This window comes from Tamandua tetradactyla, chromosome 6, assembly GCF_023851605.1.
Source record: "Tamandua tetradactyla isolate mTamTet1 chromosome 6, mTamTet1.pri, whole genome shotgun sequence".
In the NCBI taxonomy this organism is placed as follows: Eukaryota; Metazoa; Chordata; class Mammalia; order Pilosa; family Myrmecophagidae; genus Tamandua; species Tamandua tetradactyla.
Genome location: NC_135332.1, coordinates 4489961 through 4512394, shown reverse-complemented (window position 1 = coordinate 4512394; position 22434 = coordinate 4489961). Strand labels below are relative to the sequence as shown.

General features: G+C 49.8%; 1 protein-coding gene across 5 annotated transcripts in view; it reads right to left on the bottom strand.

The window, feature by feature from the left end:
• Positions 1–5673: 5673 nt before the first annotated feature.
• The window catches only part of ACE (angiotensin I converting enzyme), a 45701-nt gene continuing 28940 nt past the window's right edge, over positions 5674–22434 (bottom strand). The window contains exons 25-38 of one of the 5 annotated variants that reach the window (XM_077163533.1): positions 20105–20241; positions 19580–19738; positions 19240–19327; positions 18890–19033; positions 17981–18172; positions 17767–17864; positions 17507–17679; positions 16968–17191; positions 16677–16821; positions 15440–15538; positions 14771–14893; positions 8358–8542; positions 7611–7963; positions 5674–5987 (exon numbers count right to left, since the gene is read on the bottom strand). In XM_077163533.1, the coding sequence (XP_077019648.1) occupies positions 7626–7963; positions 8358–8542; positions 14771–14893; positions 15440–15538; positions 16677–16821; positions 16968–17191; positions 17507–17679; positions 17767–17864; positions 17981–18172; positions 18890–19033; positions 19240–19327; positions 19580–19738; positions 20105–20241 (2105 nt within the window). In that variant the 3' untranslated portion in view covers positions 5674–5987; positions 7611–7625. Of the gene's footprint in view, positions 5988–6726; positions 6887–7610; positions 7964–8357; positions 8543–14770; positions 14894–15439; positions 15539–16676; positions 16822–16967; positions 17192–17506; positions 17680–17766; positions 17865–17980; positions 18173–18889; positions 19034–19239; positions 19328–19579; positions 19739–20104; positions 20242–22434 lie in introns of those variants that run through there. The other 4 variants (XM_077163531.1, XM_077163532.1, XM_077163534.1 and 1 more) reach the window with 4 other exon arrangements.

Sequence of the window (22434 nt, the reverse complement as noted above, 5' to 3'; positions counted from 1 at the left end):
GGGAGGGCTGGAGTTCCAGGTTCTCTAGTCTTCAAGGGGCTGGAGCCACCAACTGATTCTACTGTTGGAAAACTGAGGTTGCGAGTGGATCAAAGTCCAGCCCGTCTCGGGGGCTGGGGGAGGGCAGGGCTGTGCGGTACCCCAGGCCCCACCCTACGCTCGCTGCCTGCTGAGTGGACAGAGACAGGAGCCATGGAAACTTGGAAGAGCATTAAGCCCATTCTCACCTCCTTCCTAGGCTATCCTGGTTTGGCCATTGCTCCAAGCCTATGTGTAACTGTGTCTGGGTGCCTGTTGAGTGGGTGAGTGTGTCACCCTAGGTAATGTGCAGAAGTGACTGTGTTCTTTTGTCTTATCCCTGTCCTTGGAAGAGGAGCTGTAGCCTTTGCCTCTTTCTCCCTCCCAGAGGCCCCTGCCAGCATCCCACCTCTCTGAGCAAGGGTAGCAGATGTGCCTCCCCCCGGGACACCCTACTTCTCTCTGTTCTTCTCTCCCTCTCAGTTGGTCTCCTTCCTTTGATTTCTCATTGCCCACATCAGCTATCCCCTCCCCAGGTCCTGACCCATCCCCTGTGCATGCCCATCTCTTTAAGCAACCCCACACAGCTTTGTGCTGAGCCTGTAGGAGGGAGTCGGTGCTGTAAAAAGCTGCCCCTAAAAGGGGGGCTGCTTTCTCAGCTTGGTCCTCTGGCATTCATGGCAGAGCAGGCAGAACATACTGGGGGAAGGGGCAGACAAGGGCCCCAGACCCCAGCCTTTGAACCTCTACATTTGGAGCTGAGGACGATCCCTTCCTCCTGTCTGGTTTAGGGGTTGGGGGGGACTTGAAAGAAGAGGACCTGGCAAATGCAGGCAGTGCTGGTCCGCTTTGGCAGGTGCCCAGTTGGGGCAGGGGTAAAGATGGGGTATCTGAGTGCTCTCTCTCCTTCCCTCCAGATTCACATTGGTTCTAGCCCTGCATCTATCCCCATCTCCTTATCTCTGTTACAGTTCCACTTTTCCAATCAAAGGCAGGTAGATGGAAACCCAGTTTCTCGGCGGTCTCTGAGCCCTGTCTTATGTGGTCATTTTTGCCAAGTGTCCTGGCTTCTTGGAACCCAACTTCATGCATCTGTGCAGTATGGAGATATATGGACACAGACCCTCTACTTCGACTAAGAGAACTGTCAGTGGATTACCCATTTAGAGGAAGAGAGGATTAGGAAAAAAAGCAGCTGAGTTCTATCCAGGGTCCTTACCCACCACTCTGAAGTCAGAGGTGGGGAGAGGAGGTACTGATTTGAGATGGGAAGAAATCACCGTTGGGATACCCCTTGGTACGACTGTAGAATGTACAAACATAAAAAAACGATTATGTGGTCAGACTGGACCATAAGGTGAACACAAGTTGTCTAAGCACCACATCCTTCTTTTAGGGAACACAGGCCAGGCAGCCCCTTTTCTGAGTCGCAGGCTAATTTTGGGCCAGGTCCAGCTCGTCAAGGCTTTGGATAGCAGGGCAGAGATGGGCCTGGGGCAGGCTAAGCACACATGATAGGCTGGGACCAGTGGGGCAGTAGGTGTGTGGGCAGTTTCCCATTTTCACCCAGGGCAAGCCTCCAAGATCGGATCCCTAAGGTACCTTCTGGTAATTGGGGGACACCGGCAGGGTCCTGAAGACTTGAGTTCTACTTTCAGGGGTCCAAGACCCAGCCTTGACCTCTGCCCCCTGCCCAGGACTATATAGGGTGCTGAAGAGACCCCAAAAGCTAAAATCTGACATCCCCGGCTGTCTGGGACCAGCCCTCACCCTTCTGTGTCCCAGATAGAGCTCTGGGGTCAAGGAGAGTGACAGAGAGGATCTGCTGTCCCTCCTCACTTTCTGCTGTTCCATCCTGTTCCCCTGAGACCCTTCGCACTCCCTGTCACCTCCTCTCTGCCATGAGGTGAGGAGGTGAGGTCACAGCTTTTAAAAATATTCTGACTTCGTTAACCCTGTGATTGCTCTAAACTAAGCCAGTTTCTTCCCAATCTCCAAATCGTTGCTTCTGCCTGAAGAATTCCCCCTCTGCTACTCCACTGGGTGGCAGTACCACGGGACAGCCAGGACCTACCCTAGAAGCATCCTAGGAGCCAGTAAATCCACACACATGCTTGCATGTACACACATGCTCACATTCACACTCACATTTGTGCTGCATACACACGACAGGCCCTGGAACCCAGGCTCTCAGCACCCACCACTCTTAGGCCAAAGGCATCTGCCCTTTACCTGCACTCAGTTGCTCTCAAGCCTGCTTTTGGTAAGTGGCCAGGGATCTGCTGGAGGCTTACTTCCCCCAAAGTCCCATCTACTAGCACAGAGGCAGATGGGATTTTTTCCTCTCTTAGGCTTACCCAGAACAGACATATCCAAGCGAGGAATCCAGGGACTTGCGTTCTAGCTCTAGCCTGGACTCTAGCAGTGGGATCTTGAAAAATTCCCTTCTTTTCCTTGGGCTTCCATTTCCTCACCCATGAAATAAAGGGATTTATCTAAGCTAGTGATTCTTAAACTTGGCTTGAACATCAGGATTGCTAGGGGGATTTTTTCCAAATTCACCTGCTTAGGCATCATAGCTTCTTAGCCTCTCCGGGAAGGTGTGTTTTGGAAAGCACACCCCATGTAATTCTGATGCAGAACCAGGTGTGGGGCTGCTGATCCAGGTGACTTCAAAGGGACTTCCAGGCTCTGATCCTGCCCATCCCCTCTTTGCCCTGGTCAAGAGGTCCCGACGGGAGGGTCTCAAAGAGCTGCTGAACTTTCTATCCTCAGTCTCTACTCTAGTTTGGCCCTGTTGCTTCTGCTCTGCTTGCAGTGAGCTTGGGTTGGCAGTAACAATCCAAACTCTGTCTGGAGGAGAGTCCACGTTGGGGCAAATTCCAGATTCCATCTTCCCAAGGAGGGGCCTGGGTGAGTCAGGTCCACCCCTCTTTCCCAGCCAGCAGCCCCAACTCCTTGCCTGCAGCCCCAACTCCTTGCCTGGTCACAGAGACCTTGGGGGGCTGATTCCTCCCCTAATTCCCAGAGCGGACAGAGATAAGGGAAGGTTAATTTCTGTCCCAGCTGCCTGACAGCTGGGGCTGACAGTGACAGAGTGGGCAGCCAGGAACCCGGGGACATGGGGGAAGGGATGGCAGAGTTGGAGGCCCTGCTCCAGGCCACAGCCCGTTGGCGGCTCAGCCTGGTCCCCAGTCCCCAGAAAGGATCTCAAAAGGCAAGTCATCCAACAACCAATGCTTCAGCCTGCGGATGAAGAAACAGGCTGAATGAGGCCCAGGGAGGGGAGGGGAGGGATTTGCCCAGGACTTTTGGTCTCTGGGTCAGTGCCCTCCCCAGGGCCACCCTAGCTAGACAAGAGAGAAACCAAGCCTGCCCTGCAGGAGACCTCTGCCCTAGAGTGCCTCACCGTCCTTGCGGTAGTAGAAGGTGTCCACCTTGCACTCCTCGGCCCCCAGCAGGGCCTGTGCCAGACGGGACACGGCACTGCGCGGGGTGTTGGGGCCTGTGAGAAAGTCGCAGGTGCATGACCGCTGCATCACCTCCACGCGGGAGTAACCGAAGAGCTCACAGAAGCCGTCGTTGCAGTAAATGATGGCGCAGTTCTCCATCTGAGCATTGGCGATCAGGAACTTACGACCTGGGGGTGGGGTGGGGGGGGGGTGGAAGACCCCGGCAACCAGGGTTGGGGAGCAGAGAAGGAAATATCACAGAGTCTCTTGGTGACAGTGAGAGGGAAGCTGGATGGGGAGCAGGGCGATGATCAGAATGGGGGAGAGAGAACGACAGGTCTGGGGAGGATGGGAAGACCAACGGGATCAGAGTCATGGGAAAGGTCACCGGACTCCTGGGGGCAATGAAGGGAGAGCAGATTAGTGACCAGAGATGATGGGTGGGGCAGGCGGAGGGAAGGGGGTCAGGGCTAAGGATTGCAGGAAGACAAGAGCAGTCAGGGTCAGAAGTGGGGAAAGGGAAAGGTTCAAGGTCTACTGGAGGGCACTGAAAGGGAGTCAGCAGGAGGGAACAGGGAACTGACCAGATGGGGGTCAGGCCTGGGGAGAGCTCTTGGGAAAACCAGGGTGTCCAGAGGTGAAGGAGGGGGCAAAAAGGAATGAAGGAAACCACTGAAGGCAGCCGACAGACAGGGTCAGGAGTGGAAAGCAGGGCAGTGACCAGAGGGGGACATCAGGGTTGGGCACCAGGAAGGCAACTCAGTGGGTAGGGCAAAGGGGAGAGGGACAGCGCTCCGCTCTTCATGCTCCAGGCTGGGGCAAATGGACTGCACTGGAGGTGAGTGGGGTCTGCGGGAGGAGAAGGTATTCCAAGACATCAAAGAAAAGGATTTTGCATTCACTATCCATAGCCCCACCCCCTGCTCTATTCGAAGTTAGTAAAGGGATACGGCCCCTCCTGCTACCGTCCCAGGACTCCTGATCGTCCTCCCAAACCAACGCACGCACTCACTCTGGCCCTCGAATTTGCGGATGATGGTGTCCAGGTAAGTGTTTTGGGGCGCGACGTGGCCCCTGCGGACCGGCATCGTTCGGCCCCGGCCCGGGCCGGGAGCCACCAGCGCCCGGACTCTTGGCGTCTCTGCCTGTCTTCCGGCTCGGTGGCGTCCTGCTCCGGGTGGGCGCCGCCCCCGGGGAGGGCCGTCGGACTCCGTGCCCCGCCCGCCAGCCTGCGTCTGCTTTCCCCTGCCCTCCCTTGTCCTCCCCGGCCCGGCTGCTCCCAGCGCCTCCCACTCTGCGCCCTCCCGGGAGCTGTCCGCGCCGCGGTGCTGAAAGAGGCCGTGCGGCGGCGACCGGGCGGGGTCCGCGGCGTGGGGAACCAGACTAGGGCAGGAGTGGGGACCTGGTTCCCAGGGTCCAAGGGTCCTAGGCCTTGAATGGGGCAGGGCCTTCTCTGACGCGCTTCAACTCCTGTTCCAACGGCCAGTGGCCTCAGCCCCTCTCTGATCACCTTCTGGTGCCAAAGGGCAGTCAGGATATTGAGAGACTGAGTCTTCCAAGCAGGGGAGGGGGGCAGAAGGGGTTGTTGGGAGACTCCGGAGGTCTTTTGCTGGAGACTAAGTCCGAGTCTGACCTCTGAGCCTGACCCTTGTAAAGGTCCCATTCGGATCCATTGCCCACCCTTGCCATATGCCCTCACAGTGCTCCGGTTGGCAAGTTCAGCCATGGCCTGACCATGGAAGGATAGGTCAAGAGTGCACAACAGAGCACACAAGAAATATGCAATAAAACTCTTAGCATAAAAGGCACTGCTTTAAAGGGAAAAGATTTAAAACCACCCATTAGCAAGTGACCACTGATAAAAGTGGCTGTGCTGATTGCAAAAGAACACAATAGAAGGAACTGATGGAGGTGAGATAAAAATTTATCCAAATTTTTTATCCAAAAATTTATCCAAAGTTTCTTGGAGAGGTAGGGGAGAAGGAAACTGCTATTCACTGAGCCCATCTTTGTGGGCTTGGAGCTTTACAAAGAGTACCCATGCTAGTTTTAAATCAGGCTTTTGAGGACAGACATTCAAATGGGGCATGCACCCTTGGCAAAGGCTGGGAGAGGGACTGCAGTGGATGGTAGAAGAAGTAAAGTTGGAGAAAAAGAGATAATTGATAAAAACCCTCGGATGCCATTTTGAACATCTAGATTTAATTGATGATGATTTAACTTTTTAAAAATAAAATGTTTAAGCAGTTTGACACAAAAGAAATCTTCCAGTGAAATAAACTTTACAATGGAGGTTGGGGAGGGAGGGTGGACAAAGAGGCTCAGTGACATTTTGGCTGGAGTCCAGGTGAGAGGCTTGGCGTCCTGGGCTGGGTGCGCCTTTGCCACGCAGAGCCACAATGCCTCGTGGGGGCCTCAGTGGCCACTGTGGCTGGGGAATGGGAGGGCTGCAAATGTGGCCTCCTGGGTGGGGGCAGAGGTGTCCTGGCTGCCCCTGTGTAGGGGGGGGCAGGCTGGCTGTGGAAGAAAGGTGGAGCTGTTTCTTGTGGGCTCTGTGCACAGAGGACTGAGCTCTGAGGAGGAACTTGGGCAGTGGGATGGTCATTCATTCACTTACTTTCTCATTTCAAACACTCTCCAAGTCTCACTATGGGTCACAGCCTGTGCTGGCTACTGGCGGTACATAGGGGCATGCTCCTGCCATGTGTCCTGCCCTTATAGAGCTAACAGGTAGTAATGGGGACAGATAAGGATCGGTTTTACACTACAGAAAAGCAAGAGCAGTGACAGAGACATCAACTGAGGGTGGTTTGGGGGCAGGGGCTGGAGCAGGCAGTACTTGGGCTTAGCCAGAACTCAAGAAGGTCTGAATCTTGAAAACCTGGCAGGCATATTGTCCATGGAATTCTCAGCCTGGTTGTCTATCCCCTGTTCCCCTGACTTCTGGGCTCAGATCTTTATCTAGAGGGAGCTTATCTCATCTTTTGCTCACGCTCCTACCCGCTCAACTGAAACCATTGCATCCTTTCTCTGGGGGTATGCTGTGATGCTACCTCTCTTCAAATCTCCCCCATATCTGATAGCGATGGACCCTTAGGCTCTCCAGGAACCCCTGGAGTCTCGATCAAGGTTGAGTTCCCAAATATTGGGTGTGACATGTCCATGGTAGACAGACCCATGCTGAAGAGACAAGGGCTATGGGGGACAGGGGCAAAGCCTCCCCTTCTCTTCCCAGGTTTATCCCTAGAGCACTCACTTCCCAAATGTCCTCCTGCAGCTCTCTCCTCCCTGCCACCCCATCCATTGAGGTTGGAAAGATGCTGCTTGCCCTATGCTCTCTCCCTAGGGCAACAGACCAGGCAGCAGGTATGTGTGTTGAACAGGGCCATCTCTGGAGCGGAGTGGCTGGAGATGAGCTTTGTTTACATATTAAAGAAGTCAATCATTAATCAGTTCTGGCTTGATTAATCAGGTCTGGAGAGGCGGCCCTCCCTGCCTCTCTGGGGCAGGGAGGGCCGCGGGGCCATTTGTGAGGCTACTTCCATCTCAGGCAGCTGACAAGGAGCTTTTGGGGCCTGGATTGTGCAGCCCGACACAGGGCAGACCAGAGGAGCAATAGACAAATGTGTCAGCCAGCATACAGAGCACAACACTCACAAACTGGGCACTGATGGTTCATAAAGAAATGTCCAAATTCTACTTGAACCCATTTTAAAAGGGAGCTGGAGCAGTGTCCTTTCTTTAACCACAGCGGAGACATTTTGGGTACTAGAGCCCCAGCCCAACCCCACAGCTGGGGCTTCTGAAGAAAACAAGACTGTGTGAAGAACCAGATCTGGGAAATAATTGAGTGGGGGCTAGTTTGGAAGGACATAGCCACTGGGTCACCAAAACTATGGCTCCTAAGCACCTGGGGAAAGGGGTTGACCTGGAACCCAGGACACACGTGAAATCATACACGGCCAGGTGTCTGCACAGATAGCCTTGCATACATGAGTTCACAAATACAATTACAACCCTACGTGTACCCAGCTCTGCCACAGCTGCTCCCAGTTGCAATTTGGGCACTAGGCCCTCAGTCTCCTCCCTTCCTCCAGCCCTCTCTGGCTTGGCCACCTTCCATCTGTCCCCTAGTCTTACCTGTCTCACTAGTGTCTACTTGAAGTTCTCCCATTCAGATGTTTCTGGCTTATTCTTGTGGTGTATGGAAACCTTGATGGTCAAGCCGATTGAGCACAGTAGTAGGATGAGGCAGAGGCCCAGCAGTATCCACTGGCCTTGGACAGCCTTGCGGGCATCCACAGTCATGCCCAGGAAGCTGGTCTGGCTCTCTGGGGCCAGTGATGTTTGGCTCTGGGAGTACAGCCTGAAGGCCAGTATCAGGACCACCAGGCTCAGGATGATGGTCACAATCAGCAGCATCCATTGCCCAGCCATGGCCTCATTACTTTCCACTTCCTGTCCCAGGAATACCACCTTGTTCTTGTCTTCTTCTATGGAAGACATAGGAGGTATTTAGAGGAGGTAAGATTGGGGAGGGAAGAGTTTCCCTTTCCTTTAGCCTCAGGCACCTATTATTCAAGCCCAAGATGTGGGCATTGCCCTGAAAGGAGGGTGAGAAAGAAGAGCAGAAGGAAAACGAGGAGGAGATGGGCACAGATAGTACAGCAGTGACCCCATTCCAAGGGCCAGTCTAGCTGGGAAGACAGTGCCCATGGAAGCCGGGACTGTGGACTCCATCAGGCTTAGTATAGGCAGGGTCACAGAGGGCTGTGCTAGTTCTAGCCAGGTGATAGATGGGATATATGTTGAGGCTGGGCTTGTGTAGGGGCTGGCCTGGGGCAGACTAGGCTAAGGCCTGGGGCTGGATCAGAGCTGGGACCAAACCTTCAAAGGAGCAGCTGAAGTCTGGCCATCCCAGGGTCTCCCCCTGCCGCACATTTTCAGCGATCAGCCAACTCATGAGGGGCTTGAAGTAGTTTATGAGGGCCTTTGCAGACATCTCAGACTGTCCAGTCAGCTGCTTTAGAACTTCTGGCCAGGGTTTGCTGGAGCCCAGCTTTAGGGCATCCCTGGGAGAGTAGGAACAGTTGGGAGGTTGTGTGAGTTCATCAGTGACCCTTCAGCACTTCCAACCCCGGGTCCAGGGTTTTGCTTTCCAGACTTTTCCCACAGAGCTCAGCAGAGTGGATAAAATCACAAACTTTAAAAAAGATTGACCTTGATTTGAATCCTAACTTTGTCACTTACTAGCTATGTGGGACATTGGACAAGTAATTTAACCTTTCTGAGTTTCAGTTCCGTAATCTGTAAAATGGGGCTAATAACAGTTGTGATAGTTGTGATGACTAAATAAGCTCAATAGTGAGAGCATAGTAAACAGGCAATAAATGTTAGCTACTACTGGTTGTTCTTGTTGTTGCTGTTATTATTAATACTGCTTTATTACTATTCTCCTAGACTTAAATAGGCTTAAAGGTTTGAGACATTGCTTCCCAAGGTCAATAAGAGGTGACAGCTCTTCATTTCTTTCTGATCTCACAGGAAGAGTTTGGGAGGATTGGAGAGATGATGTATGTAGGATATGCTTGGTACATGCCCTTCTGGAATGGGCAAATATCTGCTCCTTTTCAAAACACACCTAGTACTTGGTGGCAGGTGGTAGTCTTAGGGGGTACAGGGAGTGCTGAAACTAGGGCTCCAAGCTCCTCCATTCCAGGTCCCCCTGCGTAGTTGCAAATGATCCTTCTCAACCTGTTTTCCAGTCCAACCAGCAGAGGTGAGTCTGGAGGCCTGGGTCAGAATGTGGGAGACGGAATAGCAGGAGCCAGGTTAAAGAACCAGCAGTGTGCTGCTTATGGGTCCATCAATTTCTCACAGTCTCTCAGTTTCCTCATCAATTAAATGGGCCTCATTAATTCCTGCCTTTAACTGTGGTGAGGACTAAGTCACACAATGATGGTGAAAGAGGGCTTTGTCAATTCCAAAGACTTATCACTTAAGTGACAACTGGGTAAGAATGAGATGGGGGAACTAAAGGTTAGTGGATCCTTGGCAGAAACCACTGGGAAAAAAATGTAGTTAAGATCCTAGAGAAATGGAGGAGAAAAGTCAAGATTACAAAAAATGTAAACATAAAGGCGAATGGACAGAGATATATAGGAGTAGGAGTAGAGAGTTTGTGTAATACTGAAATTAGTTTGGTACTAGTTAAATTATGTCGCTATTTAAGACCATATATATGATAAATGTTGAATATCCAGAATATACAAAGAACTCCTGCAACTCAACAACAAAAAGACAAACAACTCAGTTAAAAAATGGGCCAAGAAGAACAAAGAAATGTCAGTATTGCAGGGTGTTGAAAATAGATGGTAATTCGTATTTTAAAACTAACTTACGTATGAGATTAAGCAAAAAATGTTTATTTGGTACAAAATTTATATTTTGACTAGTGTATTTCCTAATACAACTTCTGTGGACAGTTTAATCAAATACCATAAGTAGTACATGGAACCTTAAGTAGGGCATGAGATTTTGTAGGTTTGTCCAGAGTGATGCCCCGATAAATCCTAGAGAGATTTGAACAGTGAATAAAAAAGTATTTGCAAAGTCCCCTTAGAGGAATGGTAAGAAGGGGAAAATTCAATTTCCCCATCTGGAGAATTCCTGATATTCTCGCAAGCAGTGGGGACAACTAAAGTAATAGGCTGAGCCCTCAATCTTGGGGTTTGTTCATATGAAACTTATCCCCACAAAGGATAGGCTAAGTCTACTTAAAGTTAGACCTAAGAGTCACCCCCAGAGAACCTCCTTTGTTGCTCAGATGTGGCCTCTCTCTCTCAGCCAACACGACAAACAAACTCACTGCCCTCCCCCTCTCTACATGAGACATGGCTCCCAAGGGTGTAAACCTCCCTGGCAACGTGGAACAGAAATCCTAGAATGAGCTGGGACACAACATCAAGGGATTGAGAAAACCTTCTTCAAAAGAGGGAAGAGAGAAGTGAGGCAGAATAAAGTGTCAATGACTGAGAGATTTCAAACAGAATCGAGAGGTTATCCTGGAGGTTATTTTTATGCATTATATAGAAAATATATTTTATTATCTTAATTTTTAGTTAAGGTATATTGGACAGGCTGGAGGGAAGTGCCTGAAAATGTAGAGCTGTGTTTCAGTAGCCACGTTTCTTGAAGATGATTGTATAATGATATAGCTTTCGCAATGTGACCGTGTGATTGTGAAAACCTTGTGTCTGATGCCCCTTTTATCTACAGTATGGACAGATGAGTAAAACATATGGATTAAAAATAAATAAATAATAGGGGGAACAAATGTTAAAATAAATTTAGTAGATTGAAATGCTAGTGATCAATGAAAGGGAGTGGTAAGGGGTATAGAAAAAAAATAGGGGAAACAAAGGCTAAAATATATCGGGTAGATGGAGGTACTAGCAGTCAATGAGAGGAAGGGGTAAGGGGTATGGTATGTATGAATTTTTTTCTTTTTTCTTTTTATTTCTTTTTCTGAACTGATGCAAATGTTCTAAGAAATTATCATGGGGATGAATATACAACTATGTGATGCTATTGAGAGTTACTGATTATATACCCAAAATGGAATGATCATATAGTAAGAATGTTCATGTTTGTATGTTGTTATGTTTAAAAAAATTTTTTAATAAAAAAAAAAATGGGCCAAGGATTTGAATACATTTCCCAAAGAAGAAATCCAAATGGCCAACATATATATAAAAAATGTGCTTAACATCATTATCTATTAAAGAAATGCAAATTAAAACTATGATGAAAATCAGTTCATACCCAAAAGGATGGCTATTATTTTGGAAACTTAAAATAACAAGAGGTAGGTGGGCCACATGGCTCAGCAGACAGAGGTTTGGCTTGTTATGCTAGAAACCCCAGTTTGATTCCCTGTGCCTGCCCACGCAAAAAACGAAAACAAAACAAAACACAAGTGGCAAGGATGTGGAGTAATGGGAACCCTTGTCCATTGTGGGTGGGAATATAAAATGGTGTAGCCACTGTGGAAAAGTTTGATGGTTCCTCAGGTAGTTAAGCGTAGAATTACCATGTGACCCTGCCGTTCCATTCCTAGGTATATACCTCAAAGAATTGAAACTAGAATCTCAGATGGGCATTTGTACACCAATGTTCATCACAGCATCATTCATAATAGCCAAAAGGTAGAATCAACCCAAGTGTCCCCATCAACAGATGAATGGATAAAGAAAATGTGACATATCCATGCAATGACATATTATGGAGCCATAAAAAGAAGTGAAGTGCTAGTACTTGCTATAACATGGGTGAAACTTGAAGACATCATGTTGAATGAAATAAGCCAGACATAAAAGGACAAGTATTATATGACTTCTCTTATATAAAATACTTAGAATAAACAAATTTGTAGAGACAGAAAGCCGAAGCCATGGCAGATTTTTAAAAATAGTGCTTACCAGGGGTGGGGGGAGGGAAGATTGAGGAATTACTGCCAATGAGTATGAGTGTTGGTTTGGGACAATAAAAATAGTCTGGAAATAGATAATGGTGAGAGTTACACAGTATTGCCAATGTACTGAATGTCAAAGAATTGTCCACTTAAAATAGTTAAAGTGATCTTTATGTTAGGTATATTTTACCACAATTTAAAATAAATTATTGAAAAAAATAGAATAAGCTTCCAAAACACTCATGAGTTCAAAGGAAAAATAAATCTAAGACAACCAAAATAAATAAATAAATAAAACAAGATGCATCAGGCAAAAGAAGAGCAGCCAACAATTCCCTGCCCCCTGCCATCAAGCACCAAACACTCCCCTCTATTCTCTTCCCCACAGCCCATTTTCCACACTGATGCCATGTTAGCCTCCCCATCACCTATGATATTCCCCTTCTCAGAAAGCTCTCCTCTACCTACTGCCCAGAAAAGGTGTTCCAAGTCCTTAGCTGGGAATTCACGGTCTTCTCTGATCGGAGGTCTGGATGGGGATGCATGGGGAGGTGTGAGCAAGCAAGAATGATGTCCGGCAGGGCCTTTACCTGCTTTACTGACAACTTAGGACCCCAAGACTTTGTGCACCCTTGTGGGGTTGAGGAGGGAACTAGTAAGAGTGGCCAAGGTCAAGTATCCCACCAATCTGGTGGGATGAAGGCTCAGAGTTAAAAGTGAGTTGACGTAAAGAAAATAAAGACATCTGTTATTTCTTGTACATCTGAGTTTGGGGACAGAGACCCCTCCTTGCTCCCCCAGCACAATCTCCCCACCCTCTCTGCATTTTCACCAAAGCCCTTTCTTATGGCATCAACTCCTGTCTTGTATTATGGTTATTTATTTATCCCACGGCCCAAGTTCCCCTGTTGGACCTTACACGCAAAGCAGGTTGGTCCTCGCATATACAAGTAGATGTTTATTAAGTGAATAAATGATGGACAACCAGAGATGGGACTACAGAGAGCAGTGAGGCACTCTCATGTTCGACACATTCAGAAAAGCTCAAATCTGGACAATTGACTTGGATAAACCCCTGAAGGGTAAAAGGATGGAAAAGCAAAGCCCAGGGGATCTGTCCTACAACCCACCTGGCCTGGTTGTTACTGACTAACTACGTGATGGAAAAGCAAATATGTTCATCAGCTTGGCAAAGAATACTAAATGATGTGGCCCTGTTAATCTTCTAGGAGACAGAAATAAACTCAAGATGACCTTCACCAATTAGAGGAATGGACCTACTGAAATCAGTTGAAATTCACTGGAGGAAAGGACTAAGTCAGTGAGTAGGTTCCACAACTCAGTGGTTGGGACATTGATCTTGGGACCAAGAGACCTGAGTCTAATCTCACCAGGGCCTGTATCATTTGACTGATGGGAGGTGACAGTGTGAAAGACAGTATGTTCTGGAGGCAGTTCTGGGTTCAAATCATGATCTTGTCCCTTGCTAGATGAGTGATCTGCAATCATGTCATCTCTCAGCTTCAGTTTTACTTGTAAAATGTAGAGAATTATGTCCGCTTTGCAAAGTTATGAACTGCTAAAATGAAACACTATGAAAGTTATCCGCGAGCTCAGCCTACAGTAGCAAATGCTTCGCATCTTTGGTTCAGCCCCCCTGATCTCTTTCCAGCCTTGCTTCAGAATCAGAAACCAACTTCACAGAGGCAGGCATGGGAAGGATGGGCTAGATATCAAGTGCAGGAAAAAGATGATGATCAAAGTAGACTACAGACTAATCAGAAGCATGCCATGAGGTAGCCTGTACCAGCTTGGGAACAGATCAGGCACCTCAAAGAAGTGAGAAAAGCACCCAGGGCAGTTTCAGGTACCACTGAGAAGATAGGAAAGCACCTTTCAAGGAAAGAATAGTAGGAGTCATCCGGAGATGAGGATAAGGCAGGACTCCAGTACTGGCTTCCCATTTGAGACATTTTGATTTGATGGTGCATGTGTGTGCGTGTGTGTTAGCAGGAGGAGCTAACCATGTAATGGGCTTCCCTTAATATGGGAAAGACTGCAGTCTAACATAAAGGACTTGCACTAGACTATAAGCACAATGATGGTCTGCCCAGCATGCCCAGGGTGGCCAGCTATGGAGAAGGGCTCTGGGACAGGAATCCAACCAGGAAAGGAGGAAGGCACTATGCTGGTTTGAAACTGTTGTGCACCCCAGAAAAGCCATGTTCTTTAATCCTCATTTAATGTTGCAGTGTGGAAACCCTTATGATTAGATTATCTCCACAGAGTAGTGACATGCCCGATTGTGGGTGTGATCTTTTGATTAGATGGAGATGTGACTCTGCCCTTTCAAGGTGAATCTTGATTAGTTTACTGGAGTCCTTTAAAAGATGAAACAGAGCCAACAGAGTCAACACGAGAACCAGATGTTTGGAAATGTAGAAACAAGTAGACATCACCACGTGCCTTCCCATGAGATGTTAAGCAAGCCAGAACCTGGAGAGAGCCAAGGGAAGTCAAGATATGAAAACCAGCCCTGGAAAAGCAAAGCAAGGAACCCCCACAGGAAACAGAGGCTTAAAGCAATAGAGCCCAGGAGCAAGAGACCAGCAGATGCCAGCCATGTGCCTTCCTAGCTGAAGGAGGTGTTCCAGGTAGCATCACCCTTTCTTGAGTGAAGGTAACCTCTTGTTAGTGCCTTAATTTGGACATTTTCTCAGTCTTACAACTGTAAACTTGCAACTTAACAAATTCCTTTTTAAAAAGGCATTCTGTTTCTGGTATATTGCATTCTGGCAGCATTTAACAAAGTAATATAGGCACTCACCCCAGGATCTTCCCAGCCATCTTAGAGTTATAGATGTTACACTGGTGCAGTGGACCCTCGTGGCCTGAAGCCTTGCACAGCGCTTCATGGAACTGGAACTGGAGCACTAAGCTGAGGAAGTACCTGGGCAGAGGAACGTGAGGGCAGACTGGGGAGTGGGTATCGGGGGTGGGAAGCCTGGAGCCCCTGGGGCCAAGTAGCTCCAACCTGCGTGACATGACATGCAATGGCCTACATCTGCAGACCCAGCCCTGGTGAAGGACAGGACCTCCCTTGGCCATGGCACATCTCTACCACCCTGTGGCTTCTCAGGCAAAGTCCTGCCTTGGGCTGGTCCTAAAATACCTGCAGGGTTCTCCTCCTCTGGCCTTCTAAACCAACACCCACAGCAACATTTGCCGCCCCCCCTTTCCTGCCCCCTTCTAGGTGCCAGCAGAAATGCTTTGGAATATTCCCCTCAGCTCTGCTCTCCACACAGGAGCTGGCAAAAAGCCCTAAAGGTTCTGGGGCACAGATCCCAGAAAGGTGTACAACCTGATGGATGGAGAGGGGCAGAGCTCAGGGGGAATGTTTAGAACAAGGACCTTCCCGGAAACCCTCAGCACCGTCCCCAAGGCCCCTGCCCCCCGGCTCCTCAAGCTAGCTCTGCCAACAGGGCTGGGCCTTTACCGTATGTAGGGCACACTGGCGGGAATGTGCAACTTGGCGCCTGGATCAAAGTCCTCCTCTGACCGAGGAATGGGGGGGCACAGGCCCTGGTACTTCAACCTGGCAGGAGGAAAGACCAGGGGCTTGGGTGAGCTGCCTGATAGGGTTCGAAATGCCTTTTCCTTTTTGAAGCACTTGCACATCTGCCAAAACTGGGCCTGGCATATACTTAATGCATTTTTTACTGATTAAATGAATGCATTAAAGAACATGGCACTGGGAATGAGACTAAAATGATAACAGCTGTTAACGTTGGCTGAGCACTTTCTCTTTGCTAGGAGCTGTGCTGAGCTCTTCACATATATGTTCCTGCTCATTCCTTTGGAGGACCCCACCCTTCTGGTCTACAACCACAATATGGAATGAGAAGTCAACATCCCTGCCTTCATGGAGCTTGCATCCCAATCATGGGGAAGAACTTATAGACCAATAAACAAGGTCATTCAATCTAGTAAGTAGCACTAAGGAGAAAACAGAGTGGTACTACTATTATTTCCATTTCACAGATGAGAATAGCAGAGTTGCCTAACCTAGGTGGGGTCCTTTGGCAGCCAGTCCTGACATCATACATGCTTGGGGCTGCTAAGCCAGAGGCAGAGGTGCCAGGGTTTTGGGGGCAGGGGGAAGTGGGGGCAGTGAGAAGCACTGAACCTACTTCTCTACCAAGTCTCTTCCCACAAGTGGGAAAGAGCTCAGGCCCCCGAACACCCCATCTCATGGGCCCACTCCCTCTTTCAGGAATGAAAGGGAGGGGAGGAGTGGAAGGGCCCTGCGTGGGGTCAGCGCGGTCTTCTTCAAGAAGTCCAGGTGTGACCACTAACGTGAGCTTCCCAGCAACTCAGGGAGCAGCTGGGGCCACTACCAGGATCCCATTTCAACAGACGAGGAGACTGAGGCCCAGACAGGTTAAGAAACCTGCTCAGTGCTATGCCAGATTCAAAATGAGGTCCCATGATTGGCCACCCTGGCTCCATCCATGACAGCATGGATGTGTGTGTCTAGTAACAGTCAGCAGCCAAACCTGCCCTGGGGTTCCCCCAGTCCCAGGTCATTGGCATGGCATGTCCAACTCTGCACTCACAGGAGAGAGCGAGCCATTCCCTTGAAGCTGACCTGAAAGCCTTGTCCATACCAGGAGGAAACCCAAGGATTCAGAGGCAGGGGCCCAGGATGGAGATGGGGCAGCGGTCCTCCCTACCTGAGTTTCCACCACTCCTGGTTGTAGAGGTCCTTCTGGATGCTGCCATCAAAGACCTTCCAGCGAAACACATCCACCAGGTAGCCGAAGGGGACGAAGGCTATCTTGTCTAGGGCAATGCCCATCAGGTAATTGACCTCTTGCTCTGGGGGTGGGGCCAGGGCAGTCAGGACCCAGCTCCCAGGTTCGTGATCCCTCCAGGCTTGCCCAGAAAGCTCCAGTCCCACCCAGCCCAAGCTGCAGCGCCCAGGCTCAGGTCACCCTCCCTACTGTCCTTTTGGCCCCCATCACCTGCGTCCTGGTCCTGGATGCTGAGCAGGCCTCTGTTGACAAGGTGCTTATGGGAGGAGACCGAGAGGGTGATCATCGACCCCACGGCCTCTTCGAAGGCTGGGTTGGCGCCTGCGCGGAAGATTATAGAGAGGTTCTTGTACTGCAGGAAGTACTGGATATGGCCCATCTGGTGGAAGACGGAGAGCAGGTCTCCTATGGTCACTTCGGTGCACATCTTTATCCTAGGATTAAAGGGTAGGGGTCAAGGAGCATGGGGATGCCACGGCAGAGTGGGAGATTTCTCCATTAGGGGACCAGGGGCAGGTGGGCCTTGGTGCTGTTCTTTCTCATTCCAGGACCCCATGATCGATCAGTGACCAAGCCCTTCGCCATTGATATTTGCCTCTCCTCTGATCCTGGCTCACACCCCCATCCCCTGCACTCCCAACCCACCCTCCTGCCCATTTCCTAAAACTGGCAGACCGATGGCGAATGGAAGGAGCAGAGGAAAGACGGGCAGAGGTGTTGGCTGGCAGGGCTGAGCCCAGCAGAAGCACCTGAAATCCTTGCCATTGTAGAAGTCCCAGGCAGAGGCCTGGCAATCCACCTCCCGCCCGTCAGTTGGCTTCTCCAGCATCGAATTGTTCCAGAACTCGAGTGGAGTGGGCATCAGCCCCAGGGAGGTGAGGAATTTTTCAGCCTCATGGAACATTTTATCAGTCTTCCAGCGCTATGGGGCAGGAAGGGGCTGCATTGGGCCTCATCCTGTTGGCCGTGAGTGTGGAGAGGGCAGGGCAGACAGAGGTCCAGCACTGACCTGGATTTTCATGATCTTCGTGATGTCCTCGAGGGGTTTCTTCGGGAAAGGCAAGACCAGGTCTACAATGTTGACCCAGGACTGAGCCCACATGTTCCCTGGAAGGGGAGCAGAAGGGCTAAGAGATGGCCATCTCTCCCCATCCTGAGCACCTGCTTCGAGGCCCATCTCTGCCCCTGCCCCACCCCACCTCTGCCATCAGCTGGGCCTTTACCCAGGAGGTGGGCTGGGATGGGCCCCTTCAGGTCGATGACCTCAGGCCCATAGAAGCTGTACAAGGCGCGGCGCACGTAGGCATGCAGGTTCAGGTAGAGAGGCTCCAGCTCACGGTAGAGCTGCTCCAGGTCTTCCTCCAGGGTGTCAGACTCATACCTTGAGCGCCACAAGGCCCCCATGTCTTTGTAACCTAGGACAGGAGAGCGGACTCAACCAGGTGCTCACTAGCAGGCAGGGGGTGCTGGGGAACCGTTGAGCCTCCCTGACTCTCGGAATCTTCATCTGCTAAATGGGAAGATCTCCCAGGGCTACTGTCCATATTGGATCAGACCAAGGATGGAAAAGCACTTAGCAAAGTATGTCCTCTGCGCTCCTAGCCAGCCAGGCCCTGTGACCTCGCCCACTACACCTGGAGTCCCTCCCCATCCATAACCCTTCGGCCACACTGTTTTTCTCTCAGGTCCTCCAAAACCCTGGCTCCCTTCTGCAGCAGAGCTTCTGCCTGGGGTGCTGTTTTTCTTCTTTCTTCCTTGGCTCTTTCCCATCTTCAGTAAGACTTTCCCTGACCATTTATCTCAAGCTATATCTACTGATTCTCTCAGCAACCCCTTCCTTCTCAGCACTCATCCCAGGTAGTAATTAGAAGTGTGTATTTATTCGAATTTTATCTCCCCCATGTAACTGTAATCCCTGTAAGGGCAGGCACCTTGTCTGTCTTTTCCCTAATGCCCTGTGCATAATAGGTGCTCAGTCAAAGCCACCTTTGCCCCACACTGCAAGGCTCATGGTTCCAATCCCCAGAACCCTTCCCCTGTGCAGACTCTGTTTTGCCTCTTCTCGGGTATCACTCTGAGACCTGTGCAGGGCCCAGTCTGCTCTGGCCATGCAGGAAAGGGGTGGGCCTCACCGTTGAGCTGCGCGGCCCTGTTGCTGAGCTGCACGTAGCGCTCAAAGGTGCTGCGGAGCTGGCGGCCCACAGCATCCCGCCAGCTCTGCCATGCCCATGCCAGCTCCTTCTCATCCCTGGAGGAGGCCATCAGTTCTTCGAGGTCTGTGCCCAGGAAAGGAGCCAAGATGGGACCCTCTGCTCCTGCCTGTCTGCTCGCCCTCGCCATCCCAGGGCCTTCTCCCGCTCTCCAAACAAGGGAGTCCAGTAGAGGGAGGGACGGGATGGGGTGGGGATTGATAAGACCCCTCCCTCCACAGGTCCATGGTGGGACAGGTGCCCAGAGACAGGGTAGACCCTGGGCTGCTCACCAGGTTCCAGGGGCAGGCAGGGACCCTCCTCCAGGCACACCTGGCCCATATTGTACGTTGTCGCCATGTAGTCCAGGAGCTTGTTGTACTGGGGGGGCAGGTGTCACCCAGGGCAGGCCCACTCCTTTGGACCCACCCCCATGCTAGCCTCCCCACCCCCCTTAGCTGGGAGAGGTGGGTCTGGCCAGACCCTGATTCCCTCCTTCTCCAGAGGAAGCTCTGGCCTTACCCTTCAACTTCCCCCCTTCCCTTTACACTCTGGCTCCCCCACTGGACCCTCCCTGCCCACCCGTGGGGCAGGGGAGCGTGTGCCTGGAGGCTGGGGGACTCTGTGCATCACCTCCCGGAGTTCGTCCTTGGGCAGGGCCGCCTTGTCTATGTCCTGCAGCTTACTCAGCATGCGCTTCACGGCCGGGTCCTGGAGTTTGCCAATGTTAAACAGACGGGCTCGGGTACCAAAGTACAGCATGTGCTCGGATCTCTCCATGTCCTCGTGCAGCTGGGAAGGAGGGTCACCACTTTTGTCATGGGGCCTGGGGAGGGGCAGGGGCCCTCAATGGAACTTCAGGGCCACAGCTCCTATCCCACTTTCCATGCCCGCTCTACAGATTAAGAATCATTGAAGATTGTTAGGAAGGAGAAGGGAGAGACACTGGGTCCCTAAATGCAGGGAGGGTGAGATTTACACGTAGATCCTTGCCCTAGAGAGAGTTTAGGGCCACAAGAAGCCTGGAGCTTGCAGCCTATTTTGGCATGTATTTTGGGGCTCCCCTTCTGCCTCTGACTCTAGGTAAGGAACCCCCTCTACCCAAGACCCCTGAGTAAAGCAAGAGGAGGAGGGGCTAGGGTGGAGGCGGTACAACACCATCTGCTCCCGATTTTTCCTGGTGATGTTGGTGACATAGTTCCACGTGGCCTCCATGAACTGGTTCCACACAAGCTGGGCTGTTTGATCATAATACTTGAGGAATGCCTTTGCCACACTCTCATTGTAGAAGTGATCTACAGGGAAAGAGATGGGCATCATGTTGTCCTGGGAGCAACTTGCTCTGGTCCATTTCCCTTGTCTGATTCCCATACTTCTCTGGCCCGAGTCCCACCTGGGCTCTGAGCACCATCCATCCTGAGCCAAAGCAGGAGCTGATCATAATAGAGGAGCACAAATAGGGAAGACCCAAAGCAGGTCCATATTTTGCCCAAGACTAAGACAAGAGCAGAGCTGTGTGAGCCTGTTGGCCAATCAGGAACCATCTCTATATTGAGCCATCAGGGCCAAAGGATTGGCCATGAAATGTCAGAATCAGAAAGCTGCCACCCACCTTTTGGTCCAACGGTTTCCATTTTAGGGGTGAGGAGACTGAACCGTCCACCCTGGTGCACATAGCTAGTTAGTGGCAAAGCCAAAAGGAGAATCCAAGCCCTTGACTTTTAGACCAGAGCTTGCTCCACTCCACTGGGTCACTTTCCCCAGGGTTGGAGCCACTCTTGGGCTTTGGCCAGGGATTGATAAGACCCCTCCCTCCACAGGCTGGAGTGACCTCTAAGCAGATGGGTGAGATGGATACAGGGATGGATGGATGGGTGGGTGATAGCATCATCTTTGGGTCTCTGGCTTTTGGAAGCACTGTATTCTGCATTATTATTATTTTTTTAATTGTAGTATAACATACAAAACAAAATTTTCCATTTCAACCTTTTATTTTTTTTTGCATGGGCAGTCGCCAGGAATTGAACCCGGGTCTCCAGCATGGCAGGCGAAAATTCTGCATTTCAACTATTTTTAAGTGTACAATTTAATTACACTAAATACATTCACGATGTACAACCATCACCATTATTTCCAGAACTTTTTCATCACCCCAAACAGAAACTCTATGCTCATTAAATGATAACTCCTCATTCCCCTTCCCTCCAGCTCCTGGTAACCTCTAATCTTTCTGTCCGTATGACTATGCCTATTGTAGATATTTCATGTAAGTGGAATCATACAATATTTATCCTTTTGTATCTCACTCAGCATAATGTTTTCAAGATTCATCCATTTTGTAGCAGGTATCAGAACTTCATTCCTTTTTATGGTTGAATAATATCTCATTGTATGTGTTATAGGTTGAATTATGCCCCCTCCCCTCAAAAAAGACATATTTTCAAGTCCTAATCGCCGTTTTGTGAAAGTGCGTCTATTTGGAAGTAAGACCTTTGAAGATGTTATTAGTTAAGATGAGGACTAGGGCGGGCTAGGGTGGTCCCTAACCCAACATGGCCAGTCCCCAAGGAGAAGAAATCTGGGCACAGACAGAGACAACAGCCCTGTGATGGAGGCACATGTCAAGTTATGCCACAAGCCAAAGAATGCCATGGGTTGCTGGCAAGCCACCATCAGAACCCTCCAGACTTCAGAGGAGACATGGCCCTGTCTACACCTTGATTGGGGTTTCTAGCATCCAGAACTGTGCGACCATAAATTCCTGTTGTTTTAAGCCACCCGATTTGTGGTACTATTTTACAGCGGCTCTAGGAAATTAAGATAGCATGTATATACCACATTCATCTGATTATGGACGTGAATTGTTTCCATTTTTGGCTATTGTGAACAATGAACATTGGTGCCCAAGTATCTGTATAAGTGCCTGCTTTCACATCTTTAGAGCATGTACCCAGCATGGCCTTGCTGGGTCATATGATAATTCTATGTTTAACATTTTGAAGAACTGTCAAACTGTTTTACAAAGCAGCTGCACCATTTTACATTCCCAACAGCAATGTATGAGGTTTCCAATGTGTCCGCATCCTCGGCAACCCTTGTTATTTTCCATTTTTTTAAATAATAGCCATCCTAGTGGGGGGATGTAAAATATCTCATTGTGGTTTTAATTTGCATTTTTCTAATGACTAATGATGTCGAGCATCTTTCCATGTGCTTATTGGCCATTTGCATATCGTCTCTGGAGAATGTGTATTCAAGCCCTTCGCTTATTTTTAATTGGGTTGTTTGCTTTTTTTGTTGTTGAACTGTAGGAGTTCTTTATATAATTTTATCAGATATGTGGTTTCTAAATATTTTCTCCTGTTTGTGGGTTGCCTTTTTAATCTCTGGAAAGTATCCTTTGATATGCACAAAAGTTTTAAATTTTGATAAAGTCCAATTTATCTATTTTTTCTTTTGTTGCCTGTGCATTTGGTTAGAGAAACCAT